Source organism: Fistularia commersonii, chromosome 2 (assembly GCF_037954325.1).
Source record: "Fistularia commersonii isolate RoL2024-O1a breed Wild chromosome 2, RoL_Fcom_v1.0, whole genome shotgun sequence".
NCBI classification, from domain to species: domain Eukaryota; kingdom Metazoa; phylum Chordata; class Actinopteri; order Syngnathiformes; family Fistulariidae; genus Fistularia; species Fistularia commersonii.
The window spans coordinates 11921100-11942663 of NC_141285.1; the positions used below are offsets into that span (position 1 = coordinate 11921100).

General features: G+C 40.8%; 3 protein-coding genes across 4 annotated transcripts in view; 1 reads left to right on the forward strand and 2 right to left on the reverse strand.

Annotated features, from left to right (window-relative positions):
• The first annotated feature begins 7 nt into the window (after positions 1-7).
• zc3h6 (zinc finger CCCH-type containing 6) lies at positions 8-8482 on the forward strand. Of its 2 annotated transcripts, none has more exons than XM_086167630.1 (12): positions 8-247; positions 2278-2491; positions 2606-2728; positions 2805-3054; positions 3158-3297; positions 3406-3531; positions 3656-3770; positions 3873-3982; positions 4080-4300; positions 4371-4753; positions 4867-5055; positions 5559-8482. In XM_086167630.1, the coding sequence occupies exons 1-12, from the start codon at positions 198-200 to the stop codon at positions 7040-7042; spliced, it is 3405 nt and encodes a 1134-aa protein (XP_086023756.1). In that variant the 5' UTR covers positions 8-197; the 3' UTR covers positions 7043-8482. The 2 variants fall into 2 exon arrangements, with proteins under 2 accessions (XP_086023756.1, XP_086023749.1); XM_086167623.1 differs by lacking the exon at positions 8-247 and adding an exon at positions 269-448 and having other exon boundaries at positions 5559-8480.
• A 100-nt stretch (positions 8483-8582) lies between these two features.
• LOC147236375 (uncharacterized) lies at positions 8583-15698 on the reverse strand. The gene is made up of 7 exons (XM_086167612.1): positions 13635-15698; positions 13328-13511; positions 9649-12934; positions 9407-9552; positions 9153-9325; positions 8957-9074; positions 8583-8845 (listed from the first exon to the last, which is right to left on the reverse strand). The coding sequence occupies exons 1-7, from the start codon at positions 13823-13825 to the stop codon at positions 8603-8605; spliced, it is 4341 nt and encodes a 1446-aa protein (XP_086023738.1). The 5' UTR covers positions 13826-15698; the 3' UTR covers positions 8583-8602.
• An 11-nt stretch (positions 15699-15709) lies between these two features.
• The window catches only part of itga9 (integrin, alpha 9), a 49674-nt gene continuing 43819 nt past the window's right edge, over positions 15710-21564 (reverse strand). Inside the window, exons 27-28 of the mRNA XM_086167644.1 lie at positions 19307-19426; positions 15710-17552 (exon numbers count right to left, since the gene is read on the reverse strand). Of these exons, the coding sequence (XP_086023770.1) occupies positions 17454-17552; positions 19307-19426 (219 nt within the window). The 3' untranslated portion in view covers positions 15710-17453. The remainder of the gene's footprint in view (positions 17553-19306; positions 19427-21564) is intronic.

The following is a 21564-nucleotide window of genomic DNA, read 5'->3' on the forward strand; positions in this document are numbered from 1 at the left end:
AGGCAGACCTCAGAAGCCATTTTGAGATGAACTCCCTGTTGAGATAGCCTATGAAGATGCTGAAATCATCGAACATGGTTACAACACTGTCTGTTTCTCCCTCCGTCTCCTCTATTTCACCATGGCAGCTGTCAAGCGACGGGACATTAGCAAAGCGGGGTATCAAGCTGCGCTCACAGAGTTAAAACGTCATTGATATGAAAGAGGAGGGTGTCTGTTTACTGTCTCTGTCGAGACATGTAACACCGTGAGTTTTTTCCAGTCTGAAATCTTCCAGCATCTCTCACAACCCAACGTCTCCTTGACTGATTAGTTAATTCACTCTTGTACCGGAAAGAGAAGGGAGGCAGATCCGTTTTCCAATGGCTTCTGTGAGCCTTGTTTCCAGTCCCCCAGCCCCCGTTCTTGACAAAAACATGACAGACTCTGAAGTTGCAGGGGATGAAAGGTCGAGTAACAATCTTATGCAATTCTTAATACCCTCATCTGTGCGTTTCAGTGCTGTGGGTCTACATGCTTGTCTTTCTGTTTTCTCTGTAAATCTTGAGGGCACAGAGACATTTCCACGGTTTTCCCCCTCTCACAATCTTTGCATGCTTTTTTATGCAGCTGAGTAACGTCGACCTAATGAATGGTTTTAACATCAACATGTCATTCATCGCCATTTCCATGCAAAACATTGGATATCATTGTTCGTGTTGTCGTGCTCCTTGGATGACTCCATGGCTGCATTGTTGCCATCTGCAGGAGGCTATCACCATGATGTAAATGCCACGCCCATCATTGTACTTGGCCGCCCCCTACCGGGGTCTTGCGGTACTTCGGAGACTAGTTTCACGTAGTGATATGCTCAATTTAAGATCATGTCAGTTGCTTTTGTGGGCTGGTCAGAGGTCCAGATAAGCCTGGAGGACTCTGTCAACAAATAGTATCGAGGTTTTGATGATGCAATCCAACACTACATTTGGCGATTTGACCAACTTAAACCGGACGGTGGTGTTTTGAACAAAAAGCTAGTGGTAGATGACTTGACTGACCCTTAATTGCTCTTTTTATGTCTCTGTCCGTGCTTCTTTTACTCCTTTAGCTTCAAGATTGACATTGCAGTGTTTTGCAAGTACCTACTGTAATTGATTTGATATCCCTTAGATGTTTTTCTTCAAATAGCAAAATGGTCGCACATAGATTGATGAGCCTTTTGTTACCTCAATTTGCTGTATTTGAACGTGTGTGTGTGTGTGTGTGTGTTTGTGTTTGTGTGTGTATATATATATATATATATATATATATATACACACACACATTACCATCAAACTCCAGTATAATTGCTTTTAGGGAAAGGTTCTTAACCCTTTATATTACTAATTTAAGATCAAAATGTGAATCCTTAAGTATCTGTTACCGCACTTAGGCATCATTGAGATTTGATTGTAAATTTCATGGTGAAGATAATTGGATCCATGATGAGCTTTTGCAACTAAACTAATCCTATTTTCATTTTTTTCCCCTGCAAAGTATTTATAGATGATTTAATATTTCATGAAAATTTAAATAACACTTAAAATGGTCTTTTATACTTTTATCAGATGATGAAATTTGGGAAACCACTTCTTAATAGGCTTTTCATAATCATTAAAGATTTTTTTTTGTGTAGTTTTGTATAGTATTTGAGTCCTAGCCTGTCCTTGTTTAATTTTGTTCATTTGTAACGGGTTGTCTTATTCTTGATGTTCAGTTAAAATAGGTACAGTTAATACAGGAATGAGACCCTTTTCAGTAGTATAAATGGTCATAACAGATATGACAGTTGCACCTACATATTATGACCAGTAAATCTGTTATTCCTTTGAGATGCTTGTATAGCAACTCTCAAAGCCTGATAGCTTTTATCAAAGTAACCGTGAATAATCTTACCTGTTTGATTATAGAAATTGTTGAAATATTGGTAAATGAGTAAGAAAGTGTTACAAAAAGTATTATTTAATTGAGACTTTGTTTATACAATTAATGCTGTTCCTTTTCAGCTTGATGATACTGCTATTCAATGCTAGCAAAAATCAAAATCCAAGTGCATGTTTTTTCATAGATCTGTCAACTACAACATGATTGTGTCTCAGCCTTCCAGTGATAACAAGGGGAACATGAATTAAATGATTCTAAATATTTTTATAGACTACCATGTGGTGAACTGATTTGTTGTGCCACATGGGGCCAACATACTGTGAAGGCCCTCCTGGGTAATACCGATTGTTGTTGCTTCAATTTCTCCTTATGCAGAGAGGATGGAGAGTTGGAGGATGGAGAAATAGATGATGAGGGGATTGGTATTGAGGAGGAGCACAAGGAGACTGCAGAGGTGGTTGAAGAGAAGGAGAGGGAAAAAGGAAAAGCTAAAGAGAAAGAGGAAAAGGCTCACCGGCACTCAAGGAAAAGATACAAAAAGAATAAAGAGAAGAGGAGGTCTAAGAGAAGAAGGCGTGACAGACAGAAAGTAAGACAGAGCTACTTGTTCATTATGGCAAATATTACTTCCTGATTCTGTTTGAAGAATCAATTTGAAATGCATCGTAATTGATTCCTTCTTAATTTTTTGCCCTACCCTCAGCATCATTCCCCCTCCAGCAGCTCCAGTTCCGACAGCTATGACTCTGACTATGACCGACCAGAAAGGTCGAAAAGCAGGAAGAGTCAAGGTTCTGCCCGCGAGTCTGACATCCAATCTGTCCCGGTGGGTTTTTCTACTGTGTTTGAGCATTATTCAGAGTAATATTATGGTGACTTTTTGTATTTCTGTTGTCCTTCAGCATGGGCGGGATTCAAAAGGTAACCGAGGTAAATCACAGAAGTCCTCACCACACAAAAGCAGCGATTATGACAAGTACAGTGACTACAGTGATGACAAGTACGACTATGATGATGAAGAGGATGATTACGAAGATGACATGTCTGAGTACTCGCATTCGAAAGATTCAACTTCTCCAAGTCAGGCAAAGGGACGTCATGGTAAAGACCTGATGAAGAGAGGAGGAATGAGGGGCATGAAACAACAGCAGTGTAAGACTCTATTTTCTATTGGACTGTAAGCTTTTGCCTTTTTGTTTATTCGATTGAAACAATAACCATATGCAGTAATTTTTATCAATTTAAAAATCCCCAGTTGGGCAGAGGGGGAGAGGCAGGGGAAGTGGACCAGGAAGAGGACGAGGGATGCTCAACAAAAACAAAAAGATGAAAATGAAGCCCTGGGGAGGACGTGGACGAGGTCGAGGAGGCGACATGGGTATGGATGAACCACATGTAAGTACACTTTATCATTATTGCCTATAATACTGTTATATATAAACCAATTTTTTTGGAGTATAAACAACTTTTAAGGTATCCACAAATTTCCAAATATCTTTGCAGGAAGGAAAAAATTGTGGTTATCACAAAAAGCGACCCATCATGAGCAAAGAATTTATTAATCAGCACACAGTGGAACACAATGGTAGATACATTTGCAAGTACTTCTTGGAAGGCCGATGTATCAAGGTACAGTTCGACTTATATATATATATATATGCGTTTTACTCATGCTTGCTGTAATTGAAGGCTATAATAAGGAATAAGATGATGTACATTAGAAGTGAAAAACTGTTTTTCTGTTCTTATACAGGGGGAGCAGTGCAAGTTTGAACATGAGCTTGTTGTACCAGATAAGAAAAAGGAACTCTGTAAATTTTACCTCCAAGGATTCTGCAGTAAAGGAGATAACTGTATTTACATGCACAATATCCTTTGCTGATGGTTTGAACTAGTCTTTGTCACTTTGGAATGTCAAGAAAAGAATCTTAAATAATATTTCATACATTTTCTTTAACCTGTAATAGCACATGAATATCCCTGCAAATTCTTTCATACTGGAGCCAAATGCTATCAAGGAGACAATTGCAAGTTTTCCCATGAGGCTTTGAATGATGTGGCCAAAGAGTTGCTTGAGAAGGTAAAGTGGAATATTAAAAATACATTTTCATGGACACCAACTAATCTCGTACACTGACCTTCAATGTTGTCATGTTTCTACTCTGACATACTACCAGATCATTAGCACTGAAGAGGAGAACGCGCGTGAGGACGAGTTGGAACTTGAGGACTTGAGAAAACAGGGTATTGCGCCACTGCCAAAGCCACCCCCAGGGGTTGGGTTGCTGCCCACACCTGGTCAGAGCAGTCCTACAGATGGAATAGGAAAGAAGATCCCCTCCCTCTTTGAAATCAAAGTCAAACCTACTGTAGATTTGGCGCATAAAATTGCTTTGAGGTAACGTAAACATCATAAACAGTCACAAAAACAGGTTAAGCTTCACACTAACTGTGTGTTTTTTTCCCAGCGGAACCAACTCGTCCCAGAATCCAAACGAAGGCACTGATCAGTCTAGTGGAGGCTCAGAAGAAGCAAATAGTGGAAGTGCAGGGCCTGCTATTCCTCCCCCTGAGTCACCTGGTTGCATAGGTCAATCCACTGGAGCACCAATGCCACAAAGCCCACAGGGACAGCACCCGCAACATGGATATCCGTTACAGCAGCCGATGGCCCCTGGTCAGCCCCCACCATTTCATGGAAACATCAGCTCACAGATGAACATGCAGAGGCCTCCATTCCCCCAAATACCAAATCTACAGATGCTACAAAACCTCTCGCATTTTCCATCAGTGGGTCAAAACCCTCTGGAATTCTTTAACAACTCTCTCCAAAACCAGTGCAGGCAAGGAGGTAAGTGTCACAACTGTATTGTTAAAAATACTGGATTATGATTTTTTGACTCATGGATTCCCTATGGTTGGAAATCAAATATCTGTGATGTTCTTTATCTCTTTCCCATCTAGTTGACCCTGGTATGGCCTTCATGCAGAACCTCCAACAACAGATGGGTGCAGAATCAACACTGCAGTCTTTACCACCAGCAGTACAGAAAGCTATTTTTCTACATTTGACCCAGCAGCAACAAGAGTCACAGCAACAGGGGAATGAGCTGCAGAGAACAGAGGGTCAGGATGAAAACAGTTCAAATAGAGGTGAGACTGTCCAACAACCTGATAACCACACCCCCTTCGGAACGGCTCATAGAATGAATCAAAAAGACCTGTATTACCCTGGAGAATGATAACGGTTTTATAATTCTCTTCTTTTAACCTGTGGGGAAAGGGTTTAAACTGTTATTGCAGAATGTGTTCAAGTAAATATTGTTGTTAGTGTGCGTGTGCGTGCGTATGTACGTGCGTCCGTCCGTCCGTGCATGCACACCGGATTCCGGGCATATATATTCCGATTCCGGGCATGTCCAGCAGGAGAGACAGACTACATATATGAGCACACATATATATATAACATATATATGCACGCCCGCATGTGTATATATATATATGTGTTTATGTATGTGTGTTTTTATATGTGTGTGTATATACACGTATATATGTAAATATGTATACAAATATGTGTGTGTACATATGTATATGTATTCATATATAGTTATGTGTGTATATGTATATACATTGATTTTTTTCTTTTTCTTCTTCAGATGACACTACAAACTGGTATTCAAGCGATGAGGAGGATGGGAGTGGTGTTAGCTCTATTCTCAAATCCCTAAAGAAGCAGAGTGTGATGCAGCAGTCCAAGACTCCTCAGCCTACTACTGCAGCTAAAGCCCTGACTGACCCTCGGCTGTTAAAGGAGAGGGCCCAACTCACTGACCCACGAGTGAAGGCAGACCCTCGGCAACGTCCCCCTGAAATGAAAAAGGAGGCAGACGGAGGTCAGGATCCTCGACTTTCCAGGGACCCCAGGAAGCTAAGACCTTTGGAGCCAAGTTCCTATCGCCAGCAAAACAATCTGGTTCCTCAAAAGGCGCCCACCGGAGAAGAGGATGAGGAGAGTGAGAGGGAGCTCAGGGACCGGGCTGTCCTCATCCCTCTGGAGGCCGGTCCTGGTGTAGCACTGCGTGACCCCCGATGCCAGTTAAAGCAGTTCAGCCATATCCGTGTGGATATTCTACTCCAACGGCCTGCCTTTGCTCAGACAGTGGTGTGGGCCCCTGAAGATCTCATCCCGTCTCTTGTGCCCAAACAGGAACACTCCATCAACTTACCCCTTCCACCCCTAATTGCCGATGCTCAAATGAACCGAACTAATCTGCCTGACCACCCCCCTGTCTCCAGCCCACCGCTGAGTGACCCAAGACTGGCAGCGGTACGTTTGAAGGAACGCATAGGTCGATTGCCATTCGGACCTCTGGAGTCCAAATCCCCTGCAGAAAGACCAATAGATCCACGCCAGCAAAAGACTTTAGACCCCAGACTTAAGCGTACAGGGAGTTTGGACTCCAAGCTGGTCGGTCAGAAAGAGTCATGCTCTGGGGGAGGAGTTGTAGACCCCAGGTTGCAAAAGGGCAGCGCAAGCTCCTCCCCTCATGCCACTCAAGCCAAGACAGAGCCTGAGAGGCTACCACCGTATGCACCTCGTCTAGCCTCGTCCGGTGGAGGCTTGGAAGGTCCCACCGCCATCTTTGGAGGCATCAGTCTGTACAATCCTCGCAGTCAAACTGACCAGGCTCACAAGGATCCGGTGGATCCTCCTAAAAAGGGAGGAATTCTGAAACACTCAGCGAAGATTGATAGCACGTCACCGCCGTCACTCTCTCCTACCGGTGGCAGCGGCTCGGCGGAGGAGAGCAAAAAAGCAGACGGTGCCTCAGACCAGTCGCCATCGTCAATCACAGCCACAGTGCCTACATCTTTGCCCACCAAACCCCCCGCCGTGCATAATCTTCCCATCCAAGCACTCGCGGGCCTGATCAGACCCCAGTACACTGACTCCAGGCAGACCAAACCTACAGGACAGGGTTCTACCGGAGCTCAGGAGGAGGCAGAGGAAAAGAAGGAAGAGGAGGAAGTCATAGTGGAAAAGCCAAACCAGGAGGATCTGGAGGTGGAGGCAGAAGACAGGACATTGAAGGACGTCTTCAAGACCTTTGACCCCACTGCTTCTCCTTTCTGCCAGTAAGCACCGCGGTGATAGAAATTATTGTAGGATAATGATCATTGGTATGTCATTATTTAGCTAAACATAAATCTATTTATTTCTGTACATAAATACTGTTTATAAATTATTACCAATAGAATCTCACACCATAAAGTGCACTGCAACTTTGGCAGCAGAGATAGATGGATATGGACTTAGATACTGTATAATTCAACATAATTGTTTAATGCAAAAATGTGTTTTGAAACCCTGTATGTCCGTTTCCAGTGATTTATCTTGAGTTGTAAAAAAAAAAAAAAAATCTGAAAAAATAACCCTCATGTATGGTTTACAGTAAGGATTGACACATTTACTTAAATAGATTCACTTTAAGCGTTAAATCCTGTAGAATAGATTATTCATTCATTTAAAAAGCATAGAGATGTTAACAAGTAATCATACAAATTCAAATAACTGCCTTGCAATATGTTTTATTTACATATGTACAAGTATTTGTGGACATATTTTTCATGGAAAAAGTATGCTCTTTAGATGTTTCCTTGAATTTTTACACTTTTCTTGATCAATGGTTTGGCAACATGCAACAACAATTGGATGGATAATCAACACAAAAACCTGCTGTGATACTAACTTTATGTGATACCCACAACTGACAAAGAACTTTGGTCGCATCAAATACCTTGAGTTTGTTTGTAAGAATAGAAACTAAATTGATTTGGTCTCTGTTTTTCATTTCCTCTACAGTCCAGGTATGTGCAGAGCATTTCCGCTCCTGGCTTACCAGTTAAGTCAGGTTTTGTCCTTTTAGAAATATTTCAGTGTTCAATCATGTAAATTCTTCAATTTTTGGTGTGGCCAAAATACTCTGAAGGTGTGATAATAATGCAGTATTTTTTTCTATATTTACAGCGACCGAAGTTGTAAACTAAATAATGATTTATCGTTTCTTCAAACGTGTGCCCGGCAAATTTGTAAGCAGCACGTGATGTGTCAAAGTGAAAGGACAAAAAATCCTGTGTACTATATAGTAATCCAGCTGTTTGCTTAGTATTGCAAGTATATTTGTTGATGGCATTTTTTATGTGTTTTCATTGTTGCGATTATTCACTGTATTGATCACATACGATATTTGCTATAAAGGTTGACATTGCGGATGCAATATGGGATGTCCTGTTGGACTGGAACAAAGCCATGTTCCTATTTTCTTCTTTTTTTCCATTGTTGTATACATTTTTGTTTGTTTTTTTAATCACATGTACAGTGTGTTTTAATGAGTCATGATTTAATTTTTTCCTGCCAGTATAGTATGAATGGTTGTCAAACAAAGTTTGATATTTTGTCAACACAAATTTTCAGCACAGTTTAGTGGGTTTTAAAAAAACATTTTAATAAAGAGATAAAATGATGTAACGTGAGAATAAGGAATTTAGTTTGAATGTTTCATTCTAGAGTATATATTCTTTTTTTTTTTTTTTTCTTACATGGTCATATTAAATAGCTGTGATGCTAAATATTTAGTGCTATCTGTTGAGTATGTCCTTGACCTCTGTAAGTTATGCCTTTATCAAATGAAAATTGGTGTCAGAATTTATTTACGCCACCTGTTAATCTGTTTGATAGGGATAGTTTTAACTTGCAGCCATCGTGCACGGGTGGAGCAAGACTGGGTGGCACAGAGCACGGGGAGGTCCTCCTCAAACCGAGCTCATCGGTGTCCAGATTTGAGGTCTCCTGGGCCCGATGGAGCTCCAGTTTCCTCTTCCACTGGAAGCATAAGGCTGTTGCTTCAGCCTCATCTGAATTGGGCTCAGGCTGCCTAAAACCCTATCAGAAGGGAGGAGGGATGGACTTAACTCAGGGGCTATTTGACAGCACATTACACAGAATTTAAGCTGTATTATTTTACTGAACTAGAAGAGAATCTTGGAATCTTACTGAAATGCAGGCTGTTTCTGCAGCGTGGACCCCATGCAGCACTGTCTGCAGGAGATTCTGTGCATTCTTCACAAGGATCTCATTAGAGGATTTGCAACCGGGTGTTACGGCATTGACACTATGGTTTGTAAATAAGAAAGGAGACGTTTCACTTCATGTGTTCTTCACATCTGGCTGAATATTCTTCCAAGCTGACCTGGATATTATGCTGAGCTGGTTCGTGATGGTGAGAATCTGCTCTACTATGACCGAGAGTTCGGCTGTACATTTTTTATCCAGACAGTGATCGGCGATAACTCTGATAAACTGAGTTACACACTGGCAGTTTGAGATCACATCTTTTGCTGCGTCAACGAAAGCCTCTTTGTTCTAAATAAACAAAATACCACCATTATGGACAGTTAATTCTAGAAATTTAAAAAGTGAGCAACGAGATGCGCTGTCTTTTACCAGTAACGGCCCTCTGTTTCTCAAGTACTGAGTCATGTTGCAGATCGTGTCCGCCATCTTCCTGGTCACCTGGACAATTCTGTTGTCCTTTGAATCCCAGCTGTCACTTTCTTGCTTGAGAAAAAGGGAGTTATAGGCTAAGGAACCTTTGCAAAAGCTCAGAACAACATCCTGAAGGAAAAAATAAGAGGAGATGTTTTATGTTGGAATACACACATGAAATCCTCCCACATATAAAATACCTACATCATGTTGCATGTTTCCTGATTCATATCTGACCACAGATGGTATGTTTGGTTCTGTGGTATCAGCAATTTTTGCGCTTTGCATCTGCAAAGATGTCTCAGTCTTGTCAGATGGAGACCCAGCCTCTTCGACAACGCACGCAGTAGAGAAATCCTTGACATCTCCACGTGTCCTGCCCTGCAGAGCGGCTCGGATGTGGTCTTTAGCTTCTTGGTGTATCCCGTCCCGCTTGCGGATCTCCTCGACCATGTGGTGGGCTTTGGCTGACCAGCACTGAATCTGGACGTCGAGATGAAGCGTGTCACAAATGCAGTGAGTCTCGGCAATTAATCTCGCCCTGCTGATGATATCCGACAACTGAAATAACAGTTGGTCATTGACGATCCTTAGATTTGAGCGAGCGCGTGAGTCCCGTACGTAGTTGAGACAGTTGTCAACTCTTTCGACAGCGGATTTGACATTCTCAGAGAGAACCTGCGCTGAATTTTCAAATCTTTGCCTCGCATCATCTTTTTCTCGCTCCGCGGAGTGTTGCGCTGCACAAAAAGCAGCACTGACGAAGTTTTGAAGCGCCCAGCCATAATCCTTGTTGACTTTGCTTAAATGACCAGAGAGCACTCTGATTTCAATCAAAACACGTCTCTGAGAGATTTCCGCTTTTGCGAGTCGCAAGACATCGGGCATCACGCCGCGATCCTCCGCAGCTCGAAGGTAAGCCTCAGTCAGTGCTTTGAGTTCATCCCGGCATTCCAATATCTGCTTTGATTTGAAAGCGCTTTTACAATTCAGACTACTCAGTGTTCCTGCCTCTTGGAGTCTCAGCGAGTTCTCACACAGCACCATTTGCTGTTTTTGCGGGCTCGGTTGGTTCATCGCAGTCGACGCGCCCAAAATCTTATCCACAGAATGAAACAAGATCTGAACAGACAAACCCCAGAGGATGCAGAGTCCCTCCAGCTGATCGACCCATTTGTCTCCCGAGGCAGAGAACTCCAGCAGACATCTCGTGTTGTTCTGGGCTTTGATAAGTTTGCTTTGCAAAACAGTCCAAGTTTCCTGGCTGTCACTTTGAAAAGTGAAATGACACAATGTCAAGCGCTGCGCGACATCGGCACAAGAATTAACGACATCACGAAGCCACTGTTTGTCACGTCCCGCCGTTATCGGTAGTTTTCCCTGGAACTCACTGTAAACTGCGTGAAACCAGCTTCCAGCAGCCGGCAGCAGAACCTTGCGGATGTTACGGATCAGGTCAGAAAACCGCGTGCTGAGTTTGGCGACGGCGTCCGCGCTCGTGACCGATTTCATCGCCGTCTCCTTTGCCGTTTGGATGAGCAGCGGGGTCAGCGACACAATCTCGGCTCTGGAATTTTCTAGTTTTATACAATCCATAAAATCAACAACGGCTAAAGCTTCCTTTGCAGCTTGAGCGTAACAGTTCGACAGCTCGAGAACGCCGGTGCAGCTTCGGTTGAGCGCCGCGACATCTTTCCCTTTAGTCACGGTCAAAACTTCATGCACAAGGGGTAACAGATCAACCTCAAAAGGTATTTGGATCTGTCTGGGCTCGCCAGGGCCAGCTGGCATCCTCAAATCATCCCTGTCATATTTATGAGGTAGCCCTGTCTCCAGACTTTCCTCTCCTGAGTGCTCTTCCTTATGTTCACTTTGGAAATCCCTTTCAAGAACCTCCAGATCAAGACTATCCGAACGTCCCTTCATTCGATCCACTTTGGGCTCACAGCTGTCTTCCTCCCTTAAATGTGACTCTGACAAGACCGGCCTACATACGCCTTTCCGCAGCGGGCTGAGGAGGTGAGGGTGTCTTTGGCCATCTAGTCCCTGCCTGAGTATTCCAAAATTTTGAATAGCGTCAGAAACGTTGTCTGAGAAAGTAGAATAAACCTCCACATTCAGACCGTTGCCGAGCAGCATTTCTTTGACTGACAGGCCTACTTTATTTTGACAAACTTGAGCCTGTTTCAACAGGACGAGGAGGCCATTCCTGTAGATGGGATCATTACTTTTGTCTAAATTCAATCTTACTAACTGAATCACAAGCTTCATGTGACAAATTAAGTTAGTGGCACAGGCGCTGAACAGTTTGTAGCACTGCTCTCTAAATGCTGAATCACATCCATGATGGTCGTTGGCCATCTCGGAAATAGCGATAGCCGTAAACTCCCTGACATCCATGACATCACAAACGGCATCCAGCAGCTGATTCTTCCCTTCATCCCATTTTTCACACATTTCATGAAGCTTCTGAAGGCTCTGTGTCAAATCACCTGTCAGTTCTGGTGAAAGAGGTGCGATTCCGGCATTAATTCTCGAAAGGAAGACGCGCGAGTTCTCCACATTCTCCAAGCTCTTTGCATCGGCAGCTAGAGCTGAAATAAACGTCGCGACTTCAATTAATTGATCAGCGCCGGGTATGAAATCCTCGACTAATGACTTGATTACGGTCAGATCAGTCTCAGCGGAGGAAGCGCCAACCAGAACATTGCAAAGCTCTTCAAATACAGAGCAAGCTGCTGATACTGTTTCCAATAGTTGATACTGAATGGTAGTCACCATTGCTTTGTCAAGCAAATGTATTTGCTGCTCTAGGAAAGAGCAGGCATTCTGTAGTGGCCGTTCACGGCATAGAGCATCCTTGGCGGACTTCAAAACATGTTGTATGTCGGACCAAAAGTGCAGAACGCGTTGACAGTGAAACACCAATTTTACTTGATGCTCCCGGCGAGAAGGGTTTGCCACAACCATGCAGTGAAACACCAGATCCCTCACCAGACTGTCGAAATTACCGGCTGGAACTGAGGAGATGGAAAAACCAGAAAGTACTTGCAGCAAACTATTCTTCCTGTTAGTGTAATACCCACAGGGTCCAAGAGATGCCGTTTGATTTTCACTTTTTACGATACCAATAATGTCACACACTGTATTCTCCACCTTGTCGAGTATGAATCTCTTGGCCGCTTGAACTTGCTCACTGCTGGGGTGTTTGATGGTTGCGTACAGAGCGGTGTGCAGCATGGAGATGCACCTCCTAAGGGTGTCCAAAGAATCAGAAAGCTGTTTGGATTGTGAAGGATTCAGTAAGGCATTTGCTCTTTCTATCGTCAGGCTGTTGAAGGAAAGAAGGTCGTTGGAAAAGCCCTGAAAGCCAGCGAGCAGGGATTCGACGTCGGAGCTGGAGCCCAGCTCAGAGAGACGCTTCAAGACCTGATCGGCTGCGGAAACGACCTTCCGGACAGAAGCGTCGTCATTCACCAACAGCACCTGAGAAAAGACGAACCTAGCAAAGCGGCTTGTATCGGCGCATCGGTAAAACCCAAAATCATCGGTTAGAAATTTGAATGGCATATATTTCGATTTGATAACGTCAGTATTTTAGCTGGCCAGGGCATGACACAGTTGTTTTTGGAATATTTTGGTCAATGTTCCCGGATTAATAAAAGTTGCTTTAAAATGTATCCTCTCTCTCACAGCAAAATGAGAAGTAAATACCTGACTCAAAAAGAAAGAATCACAGTATTGTGAAATTCTTTCATATAAGTTCTGCAGCTATGTAAGATAAATGCAGTGGAACCAGAGCACTTTAATCAGTCCCTGTTAGGGACGGCGATCTTTTCCTGTCTCTTTGTTTATTTGTTTCTGTGTGAAAGTACGTACTTTGACCGCTGCCAGGAAGGTATGTTGCATAGCACTGACCAGTTCCTCTTTGTTTTCAGTCAAATTGGGCTGAATGCTGAGTTTCTGTGCTGCCAACAGCACATATTGTCCTGACACAGTGACTGGCTCCAGCAGGGATGACATCTGCACGCGCAAAATTTCATCATCTGTCTCGTTTATTTGTCTGAAAGGAGAGAGAGATCTTTGCTTACAGTATGTTTCCTATATATCAAGTGACATAAGTAGACTCTTAGAGGCGAGTGTAGACACAGTGTTGTTCAATAGTTAGTAGTCTATACATACAAACCTGGAAGCCACTGCTGCCATGTTCTCAGCAGCATTAGCAACAGCCAGAGCTGTAACCTCCAGCTGGCTGAACCGCTCGTGTTCCTCCGTATCACACAACAGCATCAGGTGACATAGGTGGCATGCTATCGGCGCAACTATCCTCTCCACCGCGGTAGTCCTTATCAACCCGTGATCCAACAATGAAGACATTCTTTGCAAAGTCAAAAGAAAATGTGACTTTATGGATCTTGTGTGCTGCTACGTTCACTCTGGCGACTGTCTAAATAATTCAATATCCTCATCAGCTCGTGTTGTTTGATGCCAGTGTTTCATAGCAACTGCCCTCAATAGACTGACCAGATCACCTGACTAAAGTTTTTGAATAATAAATGCACAATACAGTAATTATCATTCACTTCAGTCTTTTCCAATGATAAAACTGAACATTCATTAATTCTTTCATTCATGAATTCATTCTTTTATTCATTCAATCTCTACACTGCTTATCCTGCGCTCAGCGGTGCAGGGGTGACCAGTCAGCCAACTGCGTGTTTTATGACTGTGAAAAGAAACCCATGCAGACACAGGGAGGAAATACAAACTACACACAAAAAAGGCCTCGTGTCAGAATCGTAACAGGGAATCTCTTGCTATGAGGTACTAACAACTCCATCACCATGACAACTATAAAACAAACATATACTGTAAAGGAAAAAGAGGAGAACAAGATTAGAAAAGCCTGTAATAACAGATTTAAATATGAAATGCTGCACAAAAAATTACATGCGAGTTTAATACTTGCTGCATTTTATTTTTCATTTACACTTGATTCATGAAAAAAAAACAGCTGATGTATATTTAAATGGTTTCAGTAGAAAAAAATTGCCTGCTATATAATTAAGCCGTGAACAATTCTTAAAATGGAAGATTAATGTTTCCCCTTGTTCATAGACCAAATCCTTTGGGCTGCAAATGGTTTCATTTCAGAAATGTAGCTTTTTTTCCGGGCAGGTTAGATAACCAATAACACAAAAATTGAATTAAAATCTCCCTGGACGTTAAGAATTCCTGGATCACGTAACTACGTTTCATTCTATACAAGACACGCAAATAAGATAAAATAAAATAAAGTAAGAATAACATTAAAAACCAAAGCCCAGGTGACAATAAGTAAATCAAATCTGATTGGAGGTTACTTCTAATCATTACTTCCCATCAGGACATCCGACTGTGTGTCTTAATGTCTGTATGTTTAGAGCAGAGCAGCCAGCAGAGAGCACCATACACCAAGCTACAAACACATGATAATCGGGTTGACAAAAGCGCCATACAACCACATGAAATTTCACTCTGAAAATTTATCAAGAGATAAATATACAGTCCAAACATTATTTCTAACGTCAAAAATACAGCACACTGTAAATGAAAAGCTTTTCAGTGACAGTAGTATATTCAGAACAAAATCCAAATTACGGTGTGATTAATGGTGGCAACATAAAAACACAATACATCCATCACAGTTAAAATCGCTCCAAAAAAAGTCAAGTTTCTCTGCATTCAGGTTTAGCACTCATCTAACAGATGCAGACTGAAGACGTGATTGTGTACAGTATATGAAGTCATGCCAGTGGAATTAATTGGTAAAATAAAGTGAATAGGATCAATAAAAAATAAAAAATCATACAGCACAACAAAGAACCGAGCAATCATAGTCTGCCTTAAAGTGTCTTAGCACTGCAGTCTTAGAGAAAATATGAAAATATTAAAAAATAATTTTTGCTCTTGGGCATTGCACATTTATATCTGACTCAGGTTTGATGAAAAATTCCAGGAACTTACAGAACGAAAGGATTCAATCCAAACACAATGCACATTTGTTTTAGAAAAAAGGACTGTTTACTAAATTTCACATTTGACTGATGCTATTTTGTATTTAAAATTTTTATTCATACATACATATATATATATATATATGTACATACAAACACATATATGCGTATATATATACATACATATATGTATATACAAATTTGTATATATAGATGTATGTATGTGTATATGTATGTGTATATATATACACACACACATATATATATGTGTATATATATATATATATATACACATACATATATATACACACACATATATATATACATACATATATATAAGAAACACTATACTAAATATTCATTCAATGTTTTCTGGGAAAAAGACAGAAAGAAAGGGCACAACCAAAGTACAACTTCAGATAGAGAAGGAGACGGAGCCCTGATGAAGCCATTCAACAGTGGCACATTTTCAGGATAGTAACATTCTGAAGGGTTGTTTTAATGCAAGCTTTCCCATAAACCCATAAGAGCTACTTTACGTATGATGAGGGTGCAGCACATCTGCACCTGTTTTTAGGGCATTACTCTTGCCATGGCCCCCTGAAAATGACTGTAGGTAGACTCCCATCACAGATTTGGCCATTGAGGGTAATGTATCTCATGTTTCATGCTGAAACCAACGGCCAAATAACACACAGATAAAATTGGTCACAAAGGTGAGGCCTAGATCAATTTTGCAAAGAAATCATTATTTTATATTATGTCAGGACATCAAGTAAATTTTGTCAGATCTCATAACACAATCCTTTAAACTGAAACCAGGAGAGTTTCCTATGTTTCCATTGAAGAAGGCTGCTGCATTGTGGAAAACAGTTCCTTGGAGAAGCAGCTTAAGATAATTTTCTCATCTGCACATTGCACATTATAATCATGTCTGTATCCCTAATATTGCAGAAGATTTTTTTTTTCTTTTCAATAAGTCTCAATCCTGATGTTACATGTATTTGGAAAAACGACTTGGCTAAAAGCCAAACCATCGCAAAAGGAATATTGATGGAAAAAATGGGAATATTAGCTTACGGTGCCACTTATGACCAATTGTCTGCATTTTAGATGTGGATAAGAACAAAAACTAGTTCACGGCCAGACACCTAGGACATTGTTCTCTCTCGAGTCTTCTAATGACCTCAGTGTTCCTCAGCCAGGGATATTTCTAGCTGTTAAAATGAAAATAGAATATTTCACAACTTTGTGTGTGTGTGTATGTTGAAGTTAACCAAAGAGTTGGTATTAAATGATTATCTATGACAGGGAGGGACAGTCCGATGTGTAACCTTGTTATTCCAAAACTGTAAAATAAAACACAGAAGATACAATCTTTCACACAGAGGAAGAACTGAATACACAGATGGCTCCGATCATATACTATACGGGACATATCTTTGGCATAAAAGTAAAGATGGGAAGCCAAAGCAGTCATTTTTATCAAACATCAGTGCTTTTAGTAAAACATACTACACACAGTATGTTTATAATGGCCTATAAAACCTATATTCTTCTTATACTCTTCTCAAAGCCCAGTTTTATACAATATGGCTTAAAGTGTATGTATAAAAATAAATTTGCTATGTAACACAGCCCTGAGGGTTTTGTTGTCCACCTGTATTCTTGCCATTTCCCAACACCGGTGTTCATCTCAATCAACGGCTCCACTGGTTGGGAGTTCCCTCCTTTGAGATTAGCTGAATTCCACAGCAAGTGTCCTCTGGCAAACCATGCTGTCACCTCAGATGCCTGTTTCCTGGACCCCCACCACTCCCAGCGCTCCACTACGATCATCAAATATACCGAGTCTCCAAAAAATATGGAGAATAGTCTTCTCTTCCACATATGGAAGACTGCAGGGTCTGGTGCCACTGGGGCGGCTGGGCTGCCAGACCCCGTGCTATTGGATCCATCTCGACCCAATCCCTTATCTCACTGGCTCCAGTGGGACCCCAATGCAAGTCTCATTGGTTCTTTTCCATCCAGTCCCAGCTTTCATCACTGTCCTTCCTGTTCTTTTCTGCCTCGATGATCTCTTTGTAGCGCCTTCGGAAGAAGCCCATCTATCACAGGGGAGAAATTACATGAATTTAAATTTGAGTAAGTCAAGAGCTCGAAGCACAAGAGGCAAAATCTGCAATTGTATCTATATTTTTACAGTCTTTTAGGTCACTGGAAATTGGTCAATGAGCGTTCAATCCATAGTTACACTTTCTCCTGAGGAGATGATTCACATTTAGAAACAATCTTCATACTGGCCATTGCTATATCTTTTTTTTTTATGATTCGAATGATTAGTGTCACACCTGAGGTCGAGTCTAAATGTTTTTGATGCTCAATGAACTTGAGATTTAAAAGGCAGGGGTACATGCATGAACTGTAAGATCTAAAATACTTTGTAGTAAAATAGTCTGACCAGTGGCCTTCACAGAAGAAAAAAAAAAGAAAAAAAAAAATCGACTTTATTGTTAAATATGAGTAATTTGCATTTAGTAGTTCCACTATTTAAATGAATTGATGAATTGCATTTATTCAGGACATTTAATGATTTAATGATGAATTTTAAGAATTTGTAGGAATTTATTTTCTTATTCAGAGCAGGATGTCCCAAACAATTTTTTATGTCTGTATCTAAGGAAAAGCTTAATGCATTTCTTATCAAAGATACTCTAGCAAATTCAGGGCCTCATTAGAGTCTTCAATGAAAAGCACTTTTTTTAAGCTGGAATTAAATCGTTTAATTTTTTTGGTTGACTTTTGTTGATCAACTGATTTTTTTTTTTAAGGGAAAACGACAATATAAACCTTTGCACCAGTTTTTTCGGTCATCATAAACAACATTTCTTGAATAGCATGCCTCTTTTTTTTATTTTAAAAAACAGAAACAACAAAAATATTTAAAAAAAAAATAGTCTAGACAAAAAAGAGAAAAATGAAAGGAGGCTGAAAATCAACATAATAAACTCCACTGTCATTTAAAAAAATGTAATGACCCCAACCAAACCAAACACGCATGGGAGCCAAGAAAACACTGTAGCTTGTGTGTTGTTTGGACATCATTAGATGGTGTTAAAAGAAAGATGGAGGCTGCAGTGGATTCCCGGTGTGTAACAAAACAAAAGTACACTACTGTGACGAAGTAGCCACAACGGACCCCAGTCTCTCTGACTATGACCCTTTTCAGTTATCTACATTTGACTTCATTCATTTATTGATACAGACTTGCGCTCTCCTCAGGCATTTCCTGAAAAGAGCAATACAAGACATGTGGTGCTCTTGTAAATGGAGTTTATTTTGGCACGATCCAAGGACCTGGGGAACAGTGTGTGTGTGTGTGTGTGTGTGTGTGTGTGTGTGTATGTGTGTGTGTGTGTGGGGGGGGGGGGTCCCAGGACAAACATTCCAAGGTTTAGTTGTGGTATTCCTGGTAGAAAATGAAGCTGAGAAAAATAAAAGAAGTTTTGTCCAAATGGGGCCTCTGGACATCAGTGTAATTGCCGTTTCCCTTTCATGTGAGCAGTCGTATGGTGTTAATTATTGTTGGTGTGCAATTTGTCCTTTTTATGGTTGTTAAAGGATCTAAGCAACCTACCTGCACTTCCCCAACCTCCAGCTGTCTTTCTATGGCAGCAAACTGCGCTTGCCAATGCCTAACCAGTTTGCAAACATGACAACTGCCCATTGTTTCCTATTTTAGCCTGAGTATACCAACATTTCTTGAAAACAGCACTGTGGGAATCAGTTCTGCAAGTACTGTGAGCTGGGGAACTTTTAATAAACCACATTGTCCAGAAAATGTGTTCACATGCATGTTTACCTTCCAGAGAAGCACAGCTAGCAGCAAAAAGATGAGAATTCCCACCAGCAGACTGATTGCGATGATCCAGCCAACAATGTAACCCCTCGGCTCCTGACTGTGGAGAGCCTCGAAGACGAGCTGAAACACACCAACGCCCGAGTCAAACTCAAATACATCACACATGAGAGCATTAAGTCATGTGCTTAGCTGATGATGAAACACGGTGCAATATTAACTGTTCTAGTTGCTGTCGAAAAAATTAAAAATAATGCAGAAATAGATGCAAGCAGCATCACCTGTGTACAAGACAAATAAATCAATCAACAAGTTTTGCGATGAGCCTGTGCGCACATTCAAAAACACCAGTGCAAAGTGTGAACAATTGCTTGCTCTTTATCTTGTTTTTAGTAATCAATAAATTCACCATGTTAAGTTATCCTTGATACTAACTCTTAAAGGGTAACCTTTTATATTGTTATCACTGACATAAATTAAAGCACTGAGTAAACTTGACCAACAACTCCTTTGGGAAATTAGTATTTATCTTTTTAGGTCACAGCAATTCCAAATAATACATCATTCACTCCCTTTTCAAATTTATAAGTCAATGCCTGGAAAAAGGGGCTGTGCAGTCTCCTGTGAATTTGAACCTGCATGTTATCTTGTTCATGGGAGGATCAGAAACTGAAGAATAGTCCAGTTCAACAGTAGATACAAGCTACTTAGCCTGTTTCCCATGACACAAGTGAACACTGACCTGCCTGATCATCTGTCTCTGACAAAATAAATCCACTTGATTCGATGTTGAAGTATTTCAGTACAAAGGCGGGAAGAAGTATCTTGCGTCAAATGCATGCATTACCAAGTTATCATTGAAATTGGGTCATACTACTAGTGCTTTGATTTTAATCTGATTTCACAACAATTGGGGTTACTTTTGTTTATGTGGCAATAAAATAGTCATTCTGGCACTGCACTTTGAGCAAGCTCTCTTGAAGCAACTTGATTCTTCTGTCAGTGAGCCATTTCTGATGCAATTACTTTGATTGCTTGAACTGATATACGATTATGAATTAACAATGGCTTCTTTAGGTGTAATATAACATGAATCTGCTTCACTACTGGAGATGATCACCAAATTAATTAGGTCAAATTACCAAGAATAAAGTATGAGGGGCCATAAGTAGCATATACTATATTGTGTATAACTTGTAGCACTTTTCTTTGGTAACTTCAGTTTCTCCCAAAACAAAAAATTGTCATCAGGCGAGATTTTCTCTTCATCTCAAAAGAAGAGTGGCATCTTGAGATGACAATACTAGTTTTATCTTTAGAAACAAAGTGTTTATGTTCCTTGTCATCTTGGATGGAAAATGCTTGAATAAAATTGGACTCTGACACTTCTTTACATTTTAAACTTCAGCCAAAACAATAGGTTTCATTTTTGACCAAACATGGTCTCTTTTCAAAAAATGCTTCAACAGCCAGCAACATTTTAGAAAGAAAAAATCTTCATATAGATGTAGCAAAAATGCAAATCACATGCCCAACCTCATACACTGGGTGTTCATTTATTGTCTGCTCATGTCAGATGAAGGATGGGGACTGAAATAAGTTAAGTGTGAAGAAAATGTTATTTTTCAACAGCTCCCAAGCCCTGTATCACAGTATTTTTGTTGGCATCAAGCAGCAACAATGAAGATGCTTCACTATGGGCTCTGTTGTAATTTGGATGAGTGAGATGAAAATGGCTTTATACACTTGTCAATTGATGACTGATATAAACTTGTCCGGATTGTCAAAATATGTAAGATATTTCTGGTGTTTACCCTCACCAAACAGTCCAGTTCTGTTCCTTCCACCAAGGGGTGGATTCACGCTCAAAAGGATTATTTCGGACATGTTGCCATTTTTCTGAAACAACAACTTTAGTGATAATAATATCCTATGAGCAAGCTTGTTCTTATTTTATTTTTTTCAGCATAAGTCAATATCATTGGCCTAATGTATCTGAACAGGGCTTGAACAGTAGCTGCATTTAAAGTTGCATTCTAATTTAACAGTGAAATTAACAGTAATTTGTAATCCATGATGCAGCTTGGTCAAGGCTAAATAAAGACTGACTATCCAATCAAATTGTTCATAGTTGTAATTGGTTTCAGAGTTCTCAGGAGAGTTCTCAAGCATGACTCAGCCGACAAGGCCTGAAAAAGCCTCATGGCCACAAATAAAGGCAAACTGCAATTAAAGATGTGTGTCTAAAGGACCCCAGTCTA